This window comes from Haplochromis burtoni, unplaced genomic scaffold (genome assembly GCF_018398535.1).
Source record: "Haplochromis burtoni strain Fernald_Lab_line unplaced genomic scaffold, NCSU_Asbu1 Contig_35, whole genome shotgun sequence".
NCBI classification, from domain to species: Eukaryota; Metazoa; Chordata; class Actinopteri; order Cichliformes; family Cichlidae; genus Haplochromis; species Haplochromis burtoni.
In genome coordinates, this window is record NW_024582396.1 from 2,679,634 (window position 1) to 2,700,233 (window position 20,600).

General features: G+C 41.2%; 1 protein-coding gene across 1 annotated transcript in view; it reads right to left on the reverse strand.

Annotated features, from left to right (window-relative positions):
• Positions 1 to 20,600, reverse strand: part of sorcs3 (sortilin related VPS10 domain containing receptor 3) — a 239,272-nt gene that overhangs the window by 134,860 nt on the left and 83,812 nt on the right. The window contains exon 2 of the mRNA XM_005919300.2: positions 10,016 to 10,083. Coding sequence (XP_005919362.1) covers positions 10,016 to 10,083 — 68 coding nt within the window. The remainder of the gene's footprint in view (positions 1 to 10,015; positions 10,084 to 20,600) is intronic.

Below are 20,600 nucleotides of genomic sequence, written 5' to 3' on the forward strand. Positions count from 1 at the left end.
TCTTTTTGCATGAGCAAACAGACTCTGAAAAAAAGGGAAAATATACGCACTTAACATGTTTATTGAACATTCATGTTAACAAAAAACTGACTGACACAATTGCCAAGTGGAATTACAAACAGCAGACCTGTTAATATCGTTGAGAACATGCGCTTTACACGGCTTTGGTTCCTCGTCTCACGCACTTGAAGTGCCTCCCCAAGAGTGACAGAGAGAGAGGGGACAAATGTTTACTGAGTCCCCGACGCTCCGTGAGTGGTTTGTGGCAAGCTGGGTGACGCGTTAGCCAAAGTCCGAGCAGCATCCCCGACTAACGTATGCTTTGTGTCAATGAGATATTTTAAGCTGGGAGTCCTGCGGTGAAAAGAAAGATCCTTCTTGCACAATGTGCATAATACTTTGTTGGTCGACTGTTCCATCTTGTTATTTTTTTAATACTCAAATTTCCCATCGAGGGGGCCGATGTTGGTTTATCATCTTCCAAATTGAGTTGATTGGTTCAGCTGCCCATCACTACCAGATCTACTGCCCGTTTGCGCATGTGCGAAGGTAACTCTACTTGGACAAACTGCCCAAAATGAGTTGACAGAAACATTTCAGGGATTTTGAGTGATTCTGCACTCCAGATGTGTTCATTGTGTTAAAGATTTTAATTGCTTTGACCGTGATGGTGTTAATTTTGACAGCACTTTAATAAACACATATCCTCTTGTAATGCATGCATGTGGCACAGTTTAAATGTGGCCTACAGTGTGTTTGTAGATTGAGCAGCTGAGTATGTGAGCTGGACCCATGAAAGTGCAAAACATTTTATTCTGCTGACTCTAGTTTGGTGTCTTTGATTGTACTGGATGATTGAAGTCTGAAGAAACAAGACGTATTTACAATTTAACAGTTTATCGATTTACCAAAAAAAGGCCTCAGTAGCACGCACAGCCACAACAGCTGCTGTGGGATAGCGTCCCATTCGTCAACCAGCATTTGTTGCAAATCAGCCAACAGTTGTGGTGGTCATTGGCACAAACTGCACACCTAAGTTTTTGATCCCAGGATTGAGGTTAACACCTTGGGTTTGCAGAACAGCAGCTTGAAGTTGTCCTGTGGTCCTATTCAAACATGGAGCAGACACCAGCTGACCACTGCAGCAGGCTCCGTGCTCACAAGTGCTGCTAACTAGGCATCAATCAGGCACCTGATGGCCAATCAGAAGCTCCAAGAAGAGTCAGTAGCAGCGTTGGCAGAGTTTTTCATGGGTACCACCCATACTGCTCAACCCAGAGACACGTTTGCTTTGCAAATGTGGCAGCATTTAAGGGGAAATAAACGTGATTCAAAAGGTGTAACATTTATTGCCTATAGGCATCGTTAAAACAAAAAAAAAATGAATGTTTGAAACACAGATTTTCTTGCTTCTTATATTAAGTTTAGCTGATGCAAACTGGTATGTTTGTCGGTTTAACAGAGATTAAATGTGTTTGTCCAGCCTTGAAAATCTCTTATGATTGTATCGTGTGCTTAAGTTATGACAGCTCAAAAATGCTGAGAAAACATATTTTTGTCTTATTACTCGAACATTTTCATAGTATAAAAATGTCCTTTTTTCAGGTTTTGTAAAATATACCAAAGCTATTGTACAAAAACGCAGCTAACTCTAAAAAGGTTTGACAGATTTGATTGGCTTAAAATGGAATGGCCTTATTCATCCCACAGAATACTTGGATCAGTATTCTGATCAGTATCCTTTATTTACCGCATGCAGTTGTTCATCCGTCATACTGGGCAGTCTTTTCTTCAGTTTTAGTAGATCCTACAGTAGCTGTAACACTTTGATCCGCTCAGTTTTCAAGGAATTGCTTCTGAAATGTTCTGGTGAGCCCTGGCTGCTGAGGTTTTGAGGGAAATACCAAGTCCAATTGCAAAAGGTCACAGACATCAGGTGGGTCTCTCTGAGAGAGCCAGGCCCTTATTATAGGCACTGACCTGTGAAATATCACATAGCCCATGAGCATGCTCAGCAAAATGATGCAATTTGAGAGGATGTCACTCTTCAACCCCAGGTGACCCCATCTTGGCACAGTGGGAGAGGCGGAGTCTGTAGCCAGGGACTGATAATGCAGACTCATCTCTCTCTTCCTCTTCATCTTTCTGATGGTCTCCTGTAGTTTCACAAGGGGATCCCCGCCAATAACGCTTTCCACACCACAGGTGGAAAATATTTCCGGTCCCTTTCCACTATTTCCAGATTATGAGTGGAAATCATTTCATTTAGTTTTTAATTTCACAGGAATTTATCGCTACAACCCAAGATGTATCAACATAAATGGTGAGATCAAAAACACTGAGGATTGGAGAAACCATCGTTTCCTGTGCAGGTCCAGTGTTCCCCAGTATGTCGATGCAAAGTCATCCTATACCAGCACGTGTTTTTAAAAGGGTGTAACACTGATTTACAGTAGTTCTTCCACTTACATGGTACATGTGAGTCACCAGAGACACACCACCAGAAAAAGGTCAAACTGAAGCAACAGAGGTTGATATAACTCGACTGTTTGGCTCAAACACCATCCTATATTTCCTCTACAACCATTCCTAGCTTCCTCTTATCACCACGACGGGGTTTGACACTTTACTCTCATGACTATTTCTGACCTTTTGTTAAATTAGTGACGCCCCCCTTTAGACCTTTGTGTTCCACGTTGCAAAGCAACTAGTGATACACATACACACACCCACCATCTAACTTTTGCCTAATATTTCATAATCACTGTCATTTTCAGTGACACTAATTTCAGGCAGTTATTCACATAATGAACATTTCTTCACACCAAACATCATTACAACTGTAATCAGGATGTTAATAGGGGACCAAAAAAAAAGAGAGAAGAGAATGCCTCTTTTTTTGTTTTATCAGATCAGCGTTAATTTGCTGAAGGCATGAATAAGACCAATTAAATCAAAATAATTAGACTCAAACGCCTCATCGTTTGGTGTGAAAATTTCCCTAATGAAATAGAACTGACTACAGCATTGTTCCCCCGAGGATGAAATGACAAAAGTCAGATAGTCGCTACGTGTTTATTGGTGGTATGGTGTTATCATTTAGAGGTCTATTGGGAGAAAGTTGTTCATTTTCACAGATATTGATTGAACTACCTCAGACCACAGAGATAACATAATAATTGTTGAGCCGGGAGGTATTTTCATTGTAGACAAAGTGAGGCAGTTAAAAGTATTAAGGCCATCCACAACACTACGTTGTCAAACGTACAGAAAAAGCTCCTAGAAGCACAAATGATAACGCCAGTTGTGCGTGTGGATTTTCAGTGACATCATTTTTAAACATTTGACAGACAGAGTCCAATCACAGCCTCAAAGCTGCATATCTAGCTGTCATAAAATTAATTTGTCACCCTTATCAGTCAACATGCAGGCCCACTCATTATCCACATAAATAATTATCTTTAATACAAGTGTTACTGGCATCTCAATTTTAGAAGTGGAGCTGCGTCGTGATTTTTTTCTGAATTGTCATTTAGAAACTGTAGCCTCTTTGAATGTTTGAATCATCCCACTGAATGACCTTTGTCAGTTATAATTAGGCCCATAGATATGGCTAATAGACACCCCACAGTACAAACTCCTGATGATATTAGCAGCTGCAATCAACCATTCATCATTGTTTGTGCCTATCCAACTCAAAATTGTGAGCTCAACTGTAATCAGCGATTTATAAAAGTAGGAATAATGCAGTTTAAGACCTCATGCAGTTTGTGAATAGGTGCATGTAAAATCTCCAGTCATCTGATCTTAACTTAAACTCCCCATTTAGAAAGTGAAGGTAACCTGTCAGCCAAAACGACACTTTAAAAAGTACGCAGAGGTACCCGAGATGTACAAAAACACTGAACAGCCATCCCATTACTCCTACATAGCTGAAAAAGTCATGCCGTGAAGCTCCCAGCACACAGTTTTTGTGCTAATCTTAACACCTGCGTTATACAATTTGGCATCATTTTAAAAAGTTACAATTTCTTGTAAAAAAGAACAGCGGTCGACAGCACTGTACACAACTGGTGTGTAAAAAGCGAATGAATGATGCAGAAAACAGAAATTTGAGATGGGAAACAGTTCTTAAAAATACACAGAGAGAGAGATGTGCAGGAAGTGTCATTTTTATTGTGGTGAAAGCAAAACAGCAAAAATAAGAGGGAATTAATGACAATGTTTATCAATTGTGAAGCATAGTTTGGATCTTCTTTTGCTGCTGCTTCAGTGAATTTTGGTTGGAGAGAGACAAAACATGTAGCTTCAGAATCTGTGAGCTGTCGGCTTTAAGCACCGACTGCGTGTCCGTGTACTCGCCGGGTGAGAAAGCCGACATCTCACAGATTCTGATGCATCGGGTTTGCGCTTTGTGTTTACGTCTTTGTGTGGAATCCGTTGAAATAATTTTGTGAGATAGCTGCGTTTCTGGCAAAATACATTTATATTTAAAAATCAATTCAGGATTTAATGAATCGATATCGCTCTGTAAAAATTTAGATTCACAAATGTTCGTAAAGTCTGGTTGCATGGCTAGTTGCTTATTTTTATACACGTGTGACAACGGGAATGAAAACGGATGAATTCAAAGTGATGTGGTGGAGGTGTAGCCCAGGACTTTTGTGCATATGGCAACGTTTCTGGGAGTGACAAGTGAAGCTATTGTGAAAAGGCTGCAGTCTTTCTAATGACCAGCAGGGGGCAATGCCTCTGTTAGTGGTACAAAGGTCTGTGGGGGAAGAGTTGACCCTCCCTGGTTGCGTCTGTATTCAAGACACCAATATGGCCGGCTGAAGATTCACAATAGGTCTTCACTAATCAAGTAAGCAACCATTAATTTGGTCAGCTGAGTCACTCAGCTGGTCTGACCCTCAAGTGTAAGTAAGCATTAATGCTTATGTAATAATGTGATTTATATTCTCTTTAAATTTTTATGCACATGCACAGTATGTGTTACATAAGTACACGTTTTAAAACTTTTATCCTGTGTGCAGCTCAGTAAATCACTTCAGCTGACTTTGAACCAGGAAGTAAATGAGTGCTTGTAACAGCTCAGTTGGTACTCTGTCACGAGTGAGGTCAGCTGAAATGATTAAAAGTATACTTTGTCCACTGGATGTAATTTGCACTAAACATCTTAAACCTTAATTTATATTTACAACAATATACAAGTCGGGGCTGCTTTGAGCACAACATAAAACTTGACTTTTTCACTGTGTTTTGCAGTGGCACAAAAAGAGATTAACATCAGCTCATCCTGAAGCTTTCCAGCTCAGTAATTCAGAACCACACCGTGTGCACAACTTCAGTAAACTCACTGCATAGTTCAGAGAAAACAACTGCTGCATAGGCTTGTTTTGCAAAAAGTACAAGTATAGGAAATGTCAAATTCAAATGGCGATAGGAGGGAAATACAATATGACTTTGTTGTTGGCGTTAATTTACCCATGTCTGAATACCTGCAAATGAGTACAGGGCTTGTCATATTTGATAAATTCTCATCCACTGAGGGACAAAACCCCAGAGACCAGATGAGAGAGGCTGAAAAACTTTGAAGAACTGTTTTGCTGAGTTGATTTATTGTCAACAGCGAACAGCTCGCCTTCATTTCTTTCCCCTCCGCCACGCACATATGAAGGCTGCTTTGAAAATTATGCAGAGACAGAGTGATCAGCTTTCATTGTTTAAGGTCAGGGTGTTCATTAAAATTGACAGACTGACTAGGCGATACTTTGAGATGTTGGCAGTGCCTTGACCTTTGCAAAAAGACAGCGTTAGTCTTGCCGTTTCGGACGTCTTCTCGTAAAGTGATAAACATTCTCCGCAGCTACTCCTCCTCAAACTGTATCAGAGCTGGGATCTCAATTAGCTGGCACAAGAAAGGCCCATCATGGGTGTGGGCTGACACAAAACAGGCAGATTTCTCATCGTTGAGCGATTCGAAAAGTACCTTTCTTCAGCTTCCTCTTAGCTGCTGACTGCTTGTAGGTATGTGAGGGGACATTAATGCTGATCTCCAAACGCTTTTCTTGTTCATGTTGTTTTACCTGAATAAATCTTCACCTATAGAATTCAACTATTAACTACAGCGGTGTCAAGGTTTGTATTAGTTCAGTCACCGCATGTGCAGACATTGGCTGGTTAACAAAGGACGATAGTCCTGATGCCCACGCTGCTGGACGTCTACTCCTCACTTGTTGTGATGCCTCAGTAAACACTCTTCTGGCTTGTGACTGACAAATCACAACTACAGGAGGTTGCACGAGGCCTCGCTTTCTCAGTCAGATCCACCGCTTTCTTGTCAGGTCTGATTTTAAGGCACCAAGATGGTGTCGGTAAAAATCACAAGCATTCAAGCTTGTGTCCTCTAAGCTGGAATGGCAGTTTTTTACTTCTTCTATGGTTAGATTATGTTCGCTCTCTGCCATCTGTGGCTGTTATTACAGGGCATATGTTTGGGGATGTTTATGCAATGAGGACTATAGGAAGTTGTACCTTATGTACATAATGCAGTGTCCCCTTTTCCCCAATGCTTTCGTACAGAACTAAACAGAAGAAAATGTAACTGGAGTTTTATACTTCTACAGCAGACAGTAGGGTCTTATCACAAAACTATCATCTTATTATGTAAGTAGCATATGATAACACGATAGCATCTGCAGCCAGAGCCTCTGTGGTCGAGCTTACCGCAGGATATCAAGGGACTACTTTTTCTTTGCACTTATTCAAACACCAAACCACTGCTCCGTTTTGCCTCAGGATCCAAATTATACAGAATGTGTCTAAATGTCAGAAATGAGTAGCAGTCATTTTGTCATCACTTATCAGCCAAACTACCACTTCAAGCTGGACAGAGTAAGCAAACTTCAGAAGTGTAAATGTTTTCAGCTCTAAAAGACTGTCATCGCTGAAATCTGTGAAGAAAAAAAAATGCATACAGATGGAATATCGCTGGTTTCTCTTCAGGCGAAGCTGCTGTGGTTTGAACTCAAGTTCAGCACAGTATCTCTGCTGAGACGGGCGAGTCAAAACGCAAATCTGAGCTGAAGAAGAAAGCTGAATATCTCAGAGTTCTGAACAAACAACTTTTCATTTGGAGCGGTTTATTTTGCAGTCGATGTGAAGGCAGCCATTAGGGCGTTCCACTTTCACCGCAGACTAAAATGACATGCAAAAATACTGTTAGCTAAATCCTACCACCTTCACGTCATTGCCGAGCTACAAGTCTCCCAGTTTTGATAGACTTCATGTCAGCATCCAGCCTATAATTTAGGAATGTTGTGTGCTGAAAATTACACAAACAAAATGCATATGCCTCACAGCCAATCACAAGAGAGGCATCTATTAAAGTGCAAACTGGGACAGCTCATACATTTTTTTAAATCCATGGAGCTTACACATCCTGTAAGACCTCTTCAGTACCAACAAAAGTAATTTCTATGACATCTTCACAATATAAAGTGTATGGCCGTAGTGTGAACCTGTGGCAAACACTACTGAGCATGTGCAGCAGGCCACAAAACATGCAAGCAAACCCAAACCTAGAAAATGTTACTCGTGTGATGTGCCAAGTGAGCACTTAGCATCTCTGAGTCTTGTTTTCAGTTCCCCTTAATGCATTCGACTCCCACATACACAGGAGTGTGATCAAACAGTTTGCCTATAAAAATTAAAAAAAGAAAAAATCTAAATGCTTTAAATTTGGTTAATGTCCCGCTCAAGGTTATTTTCTCATCCACCTCTGGACAGCTTTCAGCATGGCTGCCATTTTTAGAGCTCCATGTTCCCCTGCACTTGTGCCTCTGTAATGGGAACTGGATCACCTCCAGTGTGATCATTTCAACTTCATTTTCATTTTAAGGAAGCGGACAAGGGAAATGGTGGAATCCCAGAAAATGTGGAAATCATTTCAGATTTATTTATTTTCAGGCATTCAGGTTTTGCTGAACCCCCCTCAGGATATTACAGTAGCATCCTGCACTGACAGTCTCCGGGGGAGCTCCATTTACGGTGCAGAACCTCAGGCCAGTTGGAAACACAAGTTGATGTTTGGTCTCTGCACCAGTTTGCTGTTTGTGGTGAAATTATAGAGTTCACAGTGCAAGAGGTCAGGAAGGGATTTCAACAGATCGATCTAAAAATAGCAGCTGTGCTGGAAGCCGTCTGGACATGTCTGAGAAGATGTTGTCCAATTTTAAATCATGTGTGTTTTTTGATACGTCCGTTTCCTGAATGCTTTAATCAAGTCTGGTAAAAACCAGTGATAACGTCAAGTTTTAAAAAAATCAGCAAATTGGGACAGTTAGTTCTGCTCTGTTAAGTCATTGCTACAGGTGGTAGAAATAATCCCCAGGAGTCCCACCTGTGTTTTCCAAACCACAGACATGGTTCCTCCTATGACACCTATTTGGCATCTGCAGAAAGTTTGACAGACCTGGCGAGGTCACCTACCCGAGAGGACCTTTACATTGTTTTCCTGAAAAATGTGACACGTCATGACAATCCAGATTTGAAAATAGCCTACATGTAGTTTCAGCTCACGAGGGATGTGTAAGCCATCCTTTTTTCAGTGTATTTTTCCTTTTTACAAGCGCTCTTGTCTCACGAGTTTGTGTGTATGCGTGTTTATTTTATTCCCAGTCGGGGTGAAGAAGCTGAGTACATCAGATAATATTTCAGAACAAGAGCATGGCAAACAACCTTCTCCACCTGAGTGCCCCGTATGACTGTGCACGACACTAGAACAGTGTGTTCACAGCAGCAGAGGAGCAGGTGAGGACAGGACAGACGGATCGCAGATGGGTGGGAAATGTGACACTGATGGTTCAAAGGTGTAAAAGGGCACAACTAAAGGGCCAGAACGGAGAAACGTTTGTGTTGTGATTTTAACACAAATTGTGTTTTCTTAAATTAGCTGCTTATATTAAACTATCAAATAGCCAAAAACATCATCACAGGGCTATTTCGACTCCACACTACAGCTTTCAAACCATCTACTAGGGCTGGGCCATATCATACTGTTCACGGTAATACCGGTATAATGTTGGGCAACGATAAGAAAATGAAATATGGCGATAGAATATGGATAAAACGCACATGCCTTTGTTTTCATACGCACATGGCGGAAAAAATCATGGCGGCAACGGAGAATGAGAAGAGCGAAAGCGGATCGTTGAATGAAACGGATGAACCAGAACTGGTTTGTAAAAATGCTGCAGCTTCACTGGTGTGGAACTGGTTTAGCTTTCGTCCGTCAGATACACAACAAAGCACTATTTTTGGTAGCGCATGCTAGCGGGCCGTCGTTGTTACCGTGTTGTTTGGAAAATACGGCGCACTTAAAATCAATCCTTTGATTTTTCTGAAAGTCGACAGAGCCCCTTATAATCCCGTGTGCCTTATGTATGAACTCTGGTTGTGTTTACTGACCTCGAAACGATTTTATGTGCACGGCGCTCGAAAATCTGTCAAATGTTTCAGTACGACTTTGCTGAGCTACGAAGCCGCACCGCTTGATGGATTGTCGGAGCATTACGGCTATCGTAGGCGGAGCCTCGCGGAGTGATACGTACTGTGCTTCAACATAATGTTACCGTATTGTGTGTGTATAACCTCTTTTTAAGTTTTGTGGATATTATACATGGTTATGCTGAGGATATGTCGGCCAGTTTCCACTGGAAATGCCTTTTGGTTAAACTGTCAGCGAGGAATTTGCATTTGCACTGTTACATTTTTATATAACTTTAATGCACATAAAAAACAGCTGCTTGTTTAAGTGAAAATACATTGATGGTTTTTTTTGCACTAATAAAGTTGTGGAGTTGTAAAGTGTTTTGTCTCGTGTCAATTATATCGTCAGTTATATCGTTATCGCAAATTTTCAAATGTATATCATGATAACTAGTTTTGGTCATATCGGCCTGCTCTATCATCTACTTGTAAATATTTTATAGATAAAGTCTCTTGTACTCACCTCCAAAGTGTGCTCTCAGTGACGCTGCCGATATGAAAATCGTACAGCTTGGTTAGGATCAGGATCACCTGAAAAAGAGGGAATGTAATTGTTAGAATCTTTTTATGAGGCGGACAAAGCGATTAATGAATTCTTTACTGTAGCAGAATGGCGACTAATGCATGAATACAGCATCCCAGATTGAGGATGGCTTAAGAGGCAGAGCGCTAGATTGCCTGTGAGTTTTTACTGAATTCAGTTTTTGCTGCTGGATCCTTCGACACTCCAAGTCCAGTGTTGACACACATCAGTTTGTTCAGAGTGCTCTGCTGATTGCAAACACAGTGATTGTATGCAAATAAAATGAATCACAATCCTATTAAAGTCACTGTAGCTTGGAGTTGTTTCATTTATAAGAGTTGTTAGTTACGTCAGTGGTTACTGATATAATTCCAAGCACATTCAAAGAAAAAGATGCAGATTTAAGTAGCTTTAGCTTTTTTAATTATATCAAACAGGAGAATGTTATCACTGTGAAAGATATTATTTTGAAATCAAACTGACAGAAGACCCCAGAGAAGAACCACTACATGCCGCAGTTATAACGTGCCCCGTCTGGGTTGAGCACACCTCAGGATCCCTAGAGATGTCGCAGAGGAGAAGACTGTCTAGCCTATCAAGCTTAAGCTGCTGTCACCTGTGGTGAAAAATTAATGCAGAGATTAAAAGGGCCTCCTTTTCAAAGAGCTATTCTCCAGTTGTAAGCCTTATGATCCCATCATTTATGACCTCAAAAATCAATACGTTTTAACACAAGAAGCATCCCTGAGGTGATTGCTGAAAGGTCTTTCTTCCCTCAAAAGGTACATACTGTAAAAAAAAACATTTATGGTATTTTGAATACTCTGCAACACTGGTTAGGAAAAGACTACAAGGCCCTGGAAGTGTTAGCATGTTGCTAGGTAGTGCTTTGCATAATTAGCGGTGTTTGCCACTTTCAAACTTCAAACTTGATGGAGCACGCTGACATTCTTGCCCCTGTGGAAAAGTCTGATCCAACAGTCTCTGTGTTCACAGCTTTGGTCTGGGCTCTTTTGGAGAGATAATCAGCAGGCAGGGCACTATGATAAGCACTGTGCGAGTCCTCAGAGCACATCGCAAGATGAAGGACTAGTTTGCTGTGACAGGATCAGTGGTCAGCTGTGATACTCCACGCTAGAATAAAGGATCATAAATCTGTTGCTCAGGGACAGCTGGGCTGTAATGTCAGAGGAGAAAAAACACTGTTCATTATACTTAACCATCTGGTCCCTCTACTTATGCTCACCTCTGGGTTACAGAACGCAGTCAAAAGATTTCTTTCATAGGAGAGCGAGCTCCTGCAATTGTCTTGGATTTATCACACACTTGACCCGACCTCACCGGGAGCCAAGCTCCTTTTACATAATAAGATGCTACTTTCACCCGTCAGCACACGTGTTTTTCGTAGCTGTACTGTTTTCCTTCTGACTAAATGACTATTGCTCCTTCTCATTAGCATCCATGTCTCTTGTTAGCATTCCCCTCCCTGCAACAAGCTTCTGCTTGTTTAAAGCAACCTGACAGGCCTGACTTGAGTCATTTGGCTGGGAGGGGGTGTGGCCTTGACTCTTTTGACAGAAGTCAGCAATTGAGGCTAGATAAGCAGAACTTAGTAAGGAACCAGTTTCTTGGCTCCCCTGACCTCCTGTAGTACTTGTGTTCGTGAAGCTCGTGAGGCCCGCAGACTTCAAGGACCTTTCCACCTTTGGCCGAGCCTCACGCTCCCCACGAGCCCTATGAACGAGCCAGTCGCTCACCAAGGTCCTTGGATGGAGCTTGTGTGAAGATGTGCCACATGCCCAAGGGGTCCTCCTACTAACAATGCGAACATACAGTTCAGGCCAAGTAAGATTGCAGTCCAGTGAGAGGCCAGTGCTGCATAGGAAGAAGATGGATTCCTGCCATTCGGCTCCACAACATCGCAAAACTTGGTCTTTGTGTGCATTAACATGATTATCTTTGTTAGAAGAGCACTCATGCGTCCCACTCTAGACATGCATACATCTCTGCATGCTCGTGCTTCTGTGGGCTTTGTGCTTCTGAGATGTGTGGCTGTGTCCGCTTGGGGGGGTGACACACACAGACACGAGTTGTCTCATCACCACATGACAGTCTGAATTTGAAATTCACATTGAACAACTGGCAGAAAAAAAACAAACAAACAAAGAAAGTACTTTTGTCCTTTCAAATATTTCTAAAGCAAATCTTGCTATGTGTCTCAAAAACATCTTTTCAGCCAGCGTTAAAGAAAGTTAAAAAAAAATGTTTAATGCATTAAGCCTCAGCCCCGGATAAGAATAGCATGTGGATTTCAAAAAACACCAGTCACTGTTTATTTACACACTTGCTCGCGAGCGTTCACGGTCTTTGTTGAGGCGCCGGGTGTATTGGAAGGACAAAACCGCAGCAGGCTTGAGAAACGTTTGACAGGGTGTCTGTATTTGAAGTGCACTCTCCCCTCGTGAGTCCCCAGCTGACGTGCTTATAGAATCAAAATGTCAGTCACATTACCTTTGGATTTGCTTTGTTGCCTCAGCAATTAACCAACTGTGGTGAAAACATATTATTAGCAGAACGAAATGCCCCCCTTTCGTCATCCACAGAGTCAAAGTTCCAAACACAGTCTTGAATTTTGGCTCAGCTCATAGCATGCTAATGATGCTATTAATTGCTTTTCTGAGAAAATCTCAAGCGTTTGCGGAGCAATAGATTAATTGTGATCGTGACCTGAAGAGCCATCACCTTCGATGTCAGGTAAAAACACAAGGCAGCATATCAAGTCTAAATTAAACCTGACATTCTATAAATAGCAGTGCATGTGTGTTCATTCGTGCTGAATGTAGTAATTACAAGGAATGGTAAAGCTAACGCTGCTGGCATCTACATTGGACTCATCGTAAGGAAGACACGGTGGGTTCAACTGGCCTTTTTTAGTTTACCTAAACCAGCCTTTCTGAAAATAAGAACAGCAAATGAAAATAAACAGACAACATTCGAGATTTGATCTTTCCCCTGCAAACAATTTATATCATTTTCTTAATTGTGATTTTTAACACCTCCCAGAAACTTGGGACTGGCATCAAAGTAACAGATTAAAGCAAAACAAAAGATTTCACATGGAATCTGCTTCCAAACCACGTGCAACTTCCAACAAACAGCTCTTCAGACATTTTTGTACTTTGGCTCAAACTGTTTCAAAGACATCAGTTTTGTTCGCTGCAGTCGGAACAAAAAGCTCTCTGTGGCTTTGATTTCAAAATGTCATGGTACTCCAGTATTGACAGCCTCACACATCTGAAAACAAGCTTTTAGTCTGCAAACAAACGTCGGGATGGTCGACACTAAAATGGCAGCTGAAACCGATCATTATCTAGAAGTGATTAAGCTACCCCGCCTCTCAGTAGCATGTCAACGGCTGAGCAATTACGTTGTCAATTGGTGAGAGCTGTTTATGAGACACAATATCATCTGGTAGCATCAGAACTACAACTTGACATCAAGGCTGAGCTAAAGAAAACAAAAAACACTGAATTCTTTGTCGCAATTTGGAATGACTGTGGCAGAAAATGAAGCCATCGACTTAATGGTAAGTGGATAAATACAGTGTATGGGCCATAAATGGAGACAGAGTTGAAATAAAGACGTGGGGCAACAATGGAGAGTATCTGGCCCCAAATGTCATGTTTAGCTTTTGTTATCCCGCTAATGACAGAGCAGGCTGGGCACTATGGACGAGTATCTGTAGACTCACCCCTCTGGTCAATGGATCAGGTCACAAGTACAGCCAATGGATCATTTTCAGATTGTCATATGGAAGTTAACATATGACAGCTATGGAAATCAATGTTGATGGTAATCAATAACCTTCTTTTCTTTATCGTCTTCTGTAGAAAAAACTACTTCTATTGACAAAATACGGAAAAAAAACTCAACTTTGAACAGACAGTATTACACTCATTCATAAACCCAACATCACGACCCAGTATTTGTGTTTCAGGTCCTGGATTAATATTCTTAGTGTCATTCACCTTCTCCCTATTTGCCTCAGTGTGTTATACTCTTAGTTTCTAGTCTCTAGTTTTCTCTCACTGTGCCTTCCCCGTGTTCCACGCTTGTCTCCGTGGTCTAAGGAGCTTGGAAAGAAAAGCGTCTGGATTCTTTAAGACGTTTCACCTCTCATCCAAGAAGCTTCTTCAGTTCTAAGAGCAACTGATGGACAGTCCCAGATTTTAAGGACTATGGGAACCTTAGACTACGATGACCTGGATGACTGAGAACCTTCACAGACATCTTGTCTCTTTGTTTCATATTCCCTCTGCGGCCTGGAGGGCCGGTGTCCTGCAGGTTTTAGATTTCACCCACCTGAATCACATGATTAGTTTGTTACCAGGCCTCTGGAGAACTACAGGACAAGTTGAGGAAGCCAGTTAGCCATTTGAATCAACTGTGTTGGATCAAGGACACATCTAAAGCCTGCAGGACACCGGCCCTCGAGGCCTGGAGTTGCCCACCCCTGCCCTGCCTTTGTGATGGTCTCATGTTTCCTGTTTTATTTTGATAGTTCCTTGTCCTGTGTTCAGTGTATTCAGTTCTGCTTTCTCCTCGTCTTGTTATGTCTGATTAGTCCCAGCTGTGTTGCCTTACTGTTTCCTTTACTCACTCGTTACTGACTTGTGTATTTAAGCCCTGTGTTTTCCTCTGTTCGTTGTCGTGTCATACTCCCTCATTGCTCTGGGTTTCCTCTGTGTTTCCTGATAACTCCTAGCTCTGTGTTTCCTAGTTTCCAGTGTTGGTTTTGTTTTTCTCTGTTGTAATATTCTGCGTTTTTGCCTTTTTCAGTTGAACCTTTTGTTTGAGCCGTGTGTTTGAGACCTAACTCTGCCTGCCACAGCCGTAACACAACAGCTAAATGTCTTGACCTATTTTAATATCCATTTCTTTTAATTCCAATTCTTATTTCTGTGAGTTGTAGGTGAGTCACTGGCTTTAACGGTTTCAGCATCTGTACACGGTTTCTGGAAGTCAAGTCAGACGTGTGGCAGAAAGCCTTGAGCCATCTCAGAACTGCTACAGTGCCAGACCTCCACATCGGCCTGAAATAATGTGAGAAGGAATGCACTTGAACCGACGTTAGATGCACCTTTAAGTATCTGACTCTGCCTCTATTTGTACCATGTAGTGCAGGCAAGGCTAATACCACATGTGCATGTAGAGCACACAAATCCATCATTATGCACCTGAAAGCGCTGGCTACAAAGAGAACAAGGAAAACACTCAAATCTGTTCAAGGCTAAAGGGTCTTAACATCCATCCCAGTATAACAGCAAAGAAACCAAGGTTTCTGCTGAGGCTCCCCTCTGAATTTTGCAATTATCTAATCAGTATTAGGCACAAATTAAATACATGCAGCACTTTGGCGATGAAGGGCAGCAGTGGATGAAAGGAAGGGAATTAGGATGTAAAATGAGTCGTGTTTGCTTATGTAAATGCAGACCACTAGAGTATGCTGTAGCTGTTGATGTGTTGTAGTTTCATCAAGGCCACGTTGGGGAGAAGACTGTGTTACTGTGCCCCTTCTGGACATCACTCACTCTGCTCCCTCGCAGCTCTGTCTCCTTCTCTGTCATGTTGCCTCTCATGCTTCCTGTCTCCACTGCACACTGAATCATTTCTCCCCTCCTCTTTCTCTCTTCTCATTTATTCCATCCTTCTTGTGTCTTTCTCTTGACTCTTCTTCCTCACCAGCTGAATCTTTGTGTTTTCCTCCAAACTAAAGCCCCTTTATCTCTGTTTATCTGCACTGTTCTTCCGTGGTTTTACTTACCCCTCTTGCCCATACCTCTTATCTTTATTCTCCCAGTAGTTTCTCATATTCCCTTCCTAATGTGCCCAAGAGTCTGCTACTCACCTTCACTCTCATCTTTTCTGTCTTATCTCACATCCAGATTGCCCCACCAACACCACTCCCACCCATTTCTTTTACTTTTCCATGTCTGCTTTGTTTTCTTTCCTCCTTCTGTTTTCTCGCTGATTGTTCTGAGCCGAGCAGACAGGCATTGCCTTTGAGATGTATATAGACAGAATGCCTAATTAAAATCACTTTAAATGTAGTGCTTGTCAAACTGTAGTGATGGCTGTGAATTTAGTGTGCTACTTAAAACACCTCTTCATTCCTTCATATCGTTGTTGCTCTTTAAAGTCATTCCTAATCAATTTTCTAACATTCGGCTTCAAATTTGATTAATCACTATGCACTCATTAGGCACTCGCTGTGTAAGATGACAGCTAATTGATCTTTAAAGCTGCAGTGATCAATAAATACTTTTTTTTAATACCAGCAAATCGTGTGTGTGTGTGTGTGTGTGTGTGTGTCCTTAGTGAAAAGCCTACAGACAGAATATCATCTAATTGGACAGGTTGTAAATATTCTACATATATTTTGGTTCATACTTGTGATTTTTATGCTCAAACTCAGTTTTCATTGACCTTTCATCCCAGTAATTATTTTTAATACAAACTGATGGATATATAGGAGCATTTCACTTCTGTAGGGTTTTAAAAATTTGGGGGGGGCAGCGGGCTTTGCCCACATCAGAATATTTGATCGGTTGAAAATGTGTAGAAGAGTGATCGTCAGGCTCATGTGCAACCCCAATGACATATTTTGCATTGTTGCATTTTCCTGAGAAAGCTGCACCTATAATATCTATGTTTTTTTTCCTTCTATATTTGCATTTAAAGGTCTACTTTTCATGCAGTACTTGAGATTATACTCGTCACTGGGTTCCTTTTGCATTTCCTGGTACAAAAAGTTTCAGCTTGAGCAGGAAACACGGCATTCAAACAAGCCAGGATCAATGCGGCGCTACAAGGTGGCATAAAGGTCAATTGATAAACCAATCAAGCAGTCTGCACGGGGGGAGAGACTGTGAGCATATCTGCTTTATCACCTCAGCTGGACTTTGAAACTGTGGAAGGAATAACCTTTCCCACACACTGAGATAAACCTGTCATATATGCTGTGCATTCCCCCTCCCGAAGAAGCAAAAGGAAAGTTTTAGGTGCTGCTATTTCACACGAGCACACTATATCCCACCTCAGCTTCAAAGACTTAAGATAGAAACGTTACCATAACAACCACAGTCTGTGAAGCAGCTGCAAATGCTCACAGAACCACAGCCCTTCTGGATCCACGGTTTATTCTAGAGAAATGCTTCAGAAAGGATTAATAATTTGTCAGAAGCAAAAATATTCTGGCACAGGTGATATGGAAATCCTGAAATATACCAATTTCTTTTGCTTGCATTACTTTTTGCTGCTTTTGCCATTAGCTGGCTGGGTGTAACATTTCCTGCCATTTTGAATGATGACTGTGCTGTCAGATAATTCATCTAAGAAGTAAATAAATAAAGCAGCGACAGTTTGTAAGATTCAAATCAAGCAGCATTTTCAAGTATCTCTTGGCATCTTTTTCATCCTCTTTGAAGCATCCCAGGATGTTGTTTGCTGGACAAAGACATTTCCAAGGTGTACACTATGACATCATTTCAACACCTAATTAGACTCTAAAAATATCTGCAGATTCAGAAGGAAATCTACATCATCTTAAACACGCACAGGGATAATTGCCTCTCTTCAAAGCGCTTGGTTTTACAGAAACAAAGCTTCAATGTTATTAATAATCTCCATTTGCATCGGGTTATTTTTGGCTTTTTTCACGCAGGACAGCAACCATTAAGATTTCCTATTTGCCCGTTTTTCTTTCCCGTAGTGCATCTGTCTCTCGAGCCAGTTCTGGAGGAAGTCAAGCGAAGCAAACGCTATCTGGCTGGCCGTGAAGCCTGCACTGGAGGTTAGCGCTTATCACGGTGCAAGCAAGGGTGCAAAAAAACAAAGCCTGTGTAGACTTTTTATACTATATAACAAAGGAGGACAGATAGAAAAATGGAAGCAGCGTTATTTCATTGACACAAAGACACAGACTAGCCACGCATCACACTGAAGGCACAGAGACATCCTACAGTCTCATGAGCCAACACTAACTATTGAAAAAGGAACAAATGTAAAGCTATAGCACTTTATCTTTGACACTAAAAAAAGAGCAGCAAATAAGTTCAGTTTTCTTTGTTGTACTCCGTCAGTTTTTTCACATCTTATCATTAAATACATTGGAGGGTTATTCAGTGGGAACCCACTGTGACAATCTGGAAGATGTTCAAAGAATTTCCATTTCTCTGAGGGAACTATTTTTACAGAAAACGTAGCCCTGCATGTTCACTAATTAGAGAGCGGGGCAGTAGCTGCTGTGTATATGGGAAGCAAGTAAAACATCATGTTGAAAAATAGATTGTGGCACAGGAGTTTGGACTATCACTAATCAGATGCTGCTCAGTATGTCCTGTAAATATGTAAAGTATTGTTCACGAGAATGTAACAGCTGAATCGTCCAACAGGAAAAAAGGGAAACGTATCAAGATAAAGGACTGAGAAGAAAGGAGTTATTAACACAGAACCAATACTACATTAAAACCACTGACAAGTGAAGTGAACAACATGGGATCATATTCCCACTGTGCAAGTTTCAGCTTTTAAATACTGGGTGCTTGGATTCATGTTGATGTTACCTGGACAGGTAGCATTGACCTGAACATCAAAGCAAAGCAGCTCCTCATCTACTCCAACAGCGTTGTTCAGCAGTGGGTTGTAGAACAAGACACCAGGATGTTGAAGCTACTTCCAAACTTTTGACATCCCAATCGAGTATTCATCAGAAAGGCCTAAACAAATCATTTAAAGAGTTTCCTAAAGGATGCTTTCACACAGTAATTAAGAGTGGGCATCAGTGATGTGGTTAGAAAGTGTTTCAGTTCTTTGCAGCTATGTTGGGAAATCAATGCCCCCGTTGTGCTCTGTGCCCCACGGGGCTCTATTTTGTTTCCTGTTTTATCTTGTGTAGCCACAATTGATTTTAACTGCTATACAGATGATACATGACTATATGTCACAGCAAAGCCCAACACAGATGCTACATTCATTCTAGACAAGACCGGATGGTTGGATGGAAAAAAAAATTCCACTTCTGAATTACTCGTTTTAATTGAATATGATCAGCACGGCAAACAACCACTCGCCTGAGCCGGCGCTGTTATCCAACGATATTTTAACCTACATTCAGCTGTTAGTCTTTTTGTTCAGCTGAGTTATTTAGTCAAAATTAGGTCATTCTTCTCATTTGCTGACCTAGAGGTCATCAATGCTTTTACATACTCCAAACGTGATTACTGAAGCACACTTTCAGTTTCAGATTTAAACTGACAATAGACAAAATGGCAACAGCTCCAAGCCTTTAGAAACACACAACTGTGTCCCCAATCTTTCCCAGACATAAGTTTCTGTATCAGTCTGATCTGACATTTAATGCTGTTTTTACATAATGTACATAATGCTGGAAAGAACAAGCAAGAAAACAGAGTTTTGTTGTTTGGGGAATTCAGAGATTCAGTGTCACATGTCTCCCTGCATACTCTAACTGGACTCTGATACTTCTAAATCAAATATCCTGCTGCATGCTACATGTAAGGAGCAGCACCAATCGGCACACAGCCAATGCTTTTTATTCCCTTTTTCACACAATTCAGAGCTGTTGAATTGGCCAGATAGGATTTCTTAAGTGAACTTTCCCTTTAAAACTTAACAGAGACCATACTAAATATCATCCATCATTCCATCTGTTCATTACTTTGGCAATTAATAATAATTATTAGGTTGTATATGCAACTATGCATACTAGTTTGCTTTTAATGTAAAGTAGTATACCTAATCTTAACCCACTCAGGCTCAAATTAAACTTTTTGTTGCTAATGCACAACCACGTCCTGCAGTGGTACTTCGGAGTAAAACAAACTCATAAAATATGTATGTGGGGTAATCAGGTTGTTAGTTTTTAACTGTTGCAAATCGGCAACGCCTACCTCGAGAGGGTTAAAGTTCTAGTTCAATTTTAAAAGAAGTAAGGAGGTTTTTTCCTGACAGAATTATTTTCTGTTTCCTGCCAGAAAGAACCAGGTGTTCTGATGGTCTATGGATCAGAAGTGACAGACGTCTGACTGTGAAATGTATTCTGTATTAGACTTTTTTTGACAAAAACGGGCCAGTTTTTTTGAGAATTAGTGTGAAAAACAAATCACGAGTGAACGAGGACGTTTGAAACTAGATGGGAGTCAGAGTGGGAGGGGCCATGTGCTCATCGCAGCAACCTTTATCATAGATGTTTTAGACAGAGAGAAATATTTCTTATATCTATCACAACTAATTAGCTTTGATCCTCAGAAATGTATAATCACTCCAACAGCAGGGCGCCTTACACGTTTCCAGCTACCATTAATTTAATCAGTCATCTTCCTCAACAGCAGTGCTTCTCAGTTATTTTCTGTTACACGCCCTTTAGGTAGAAGAAGCCTTGGTCTCTTGTGTTCTGGGGGCCTCTGGATGTCTGGAGTTTTGATCTCCTCCATACCTGCTTCAT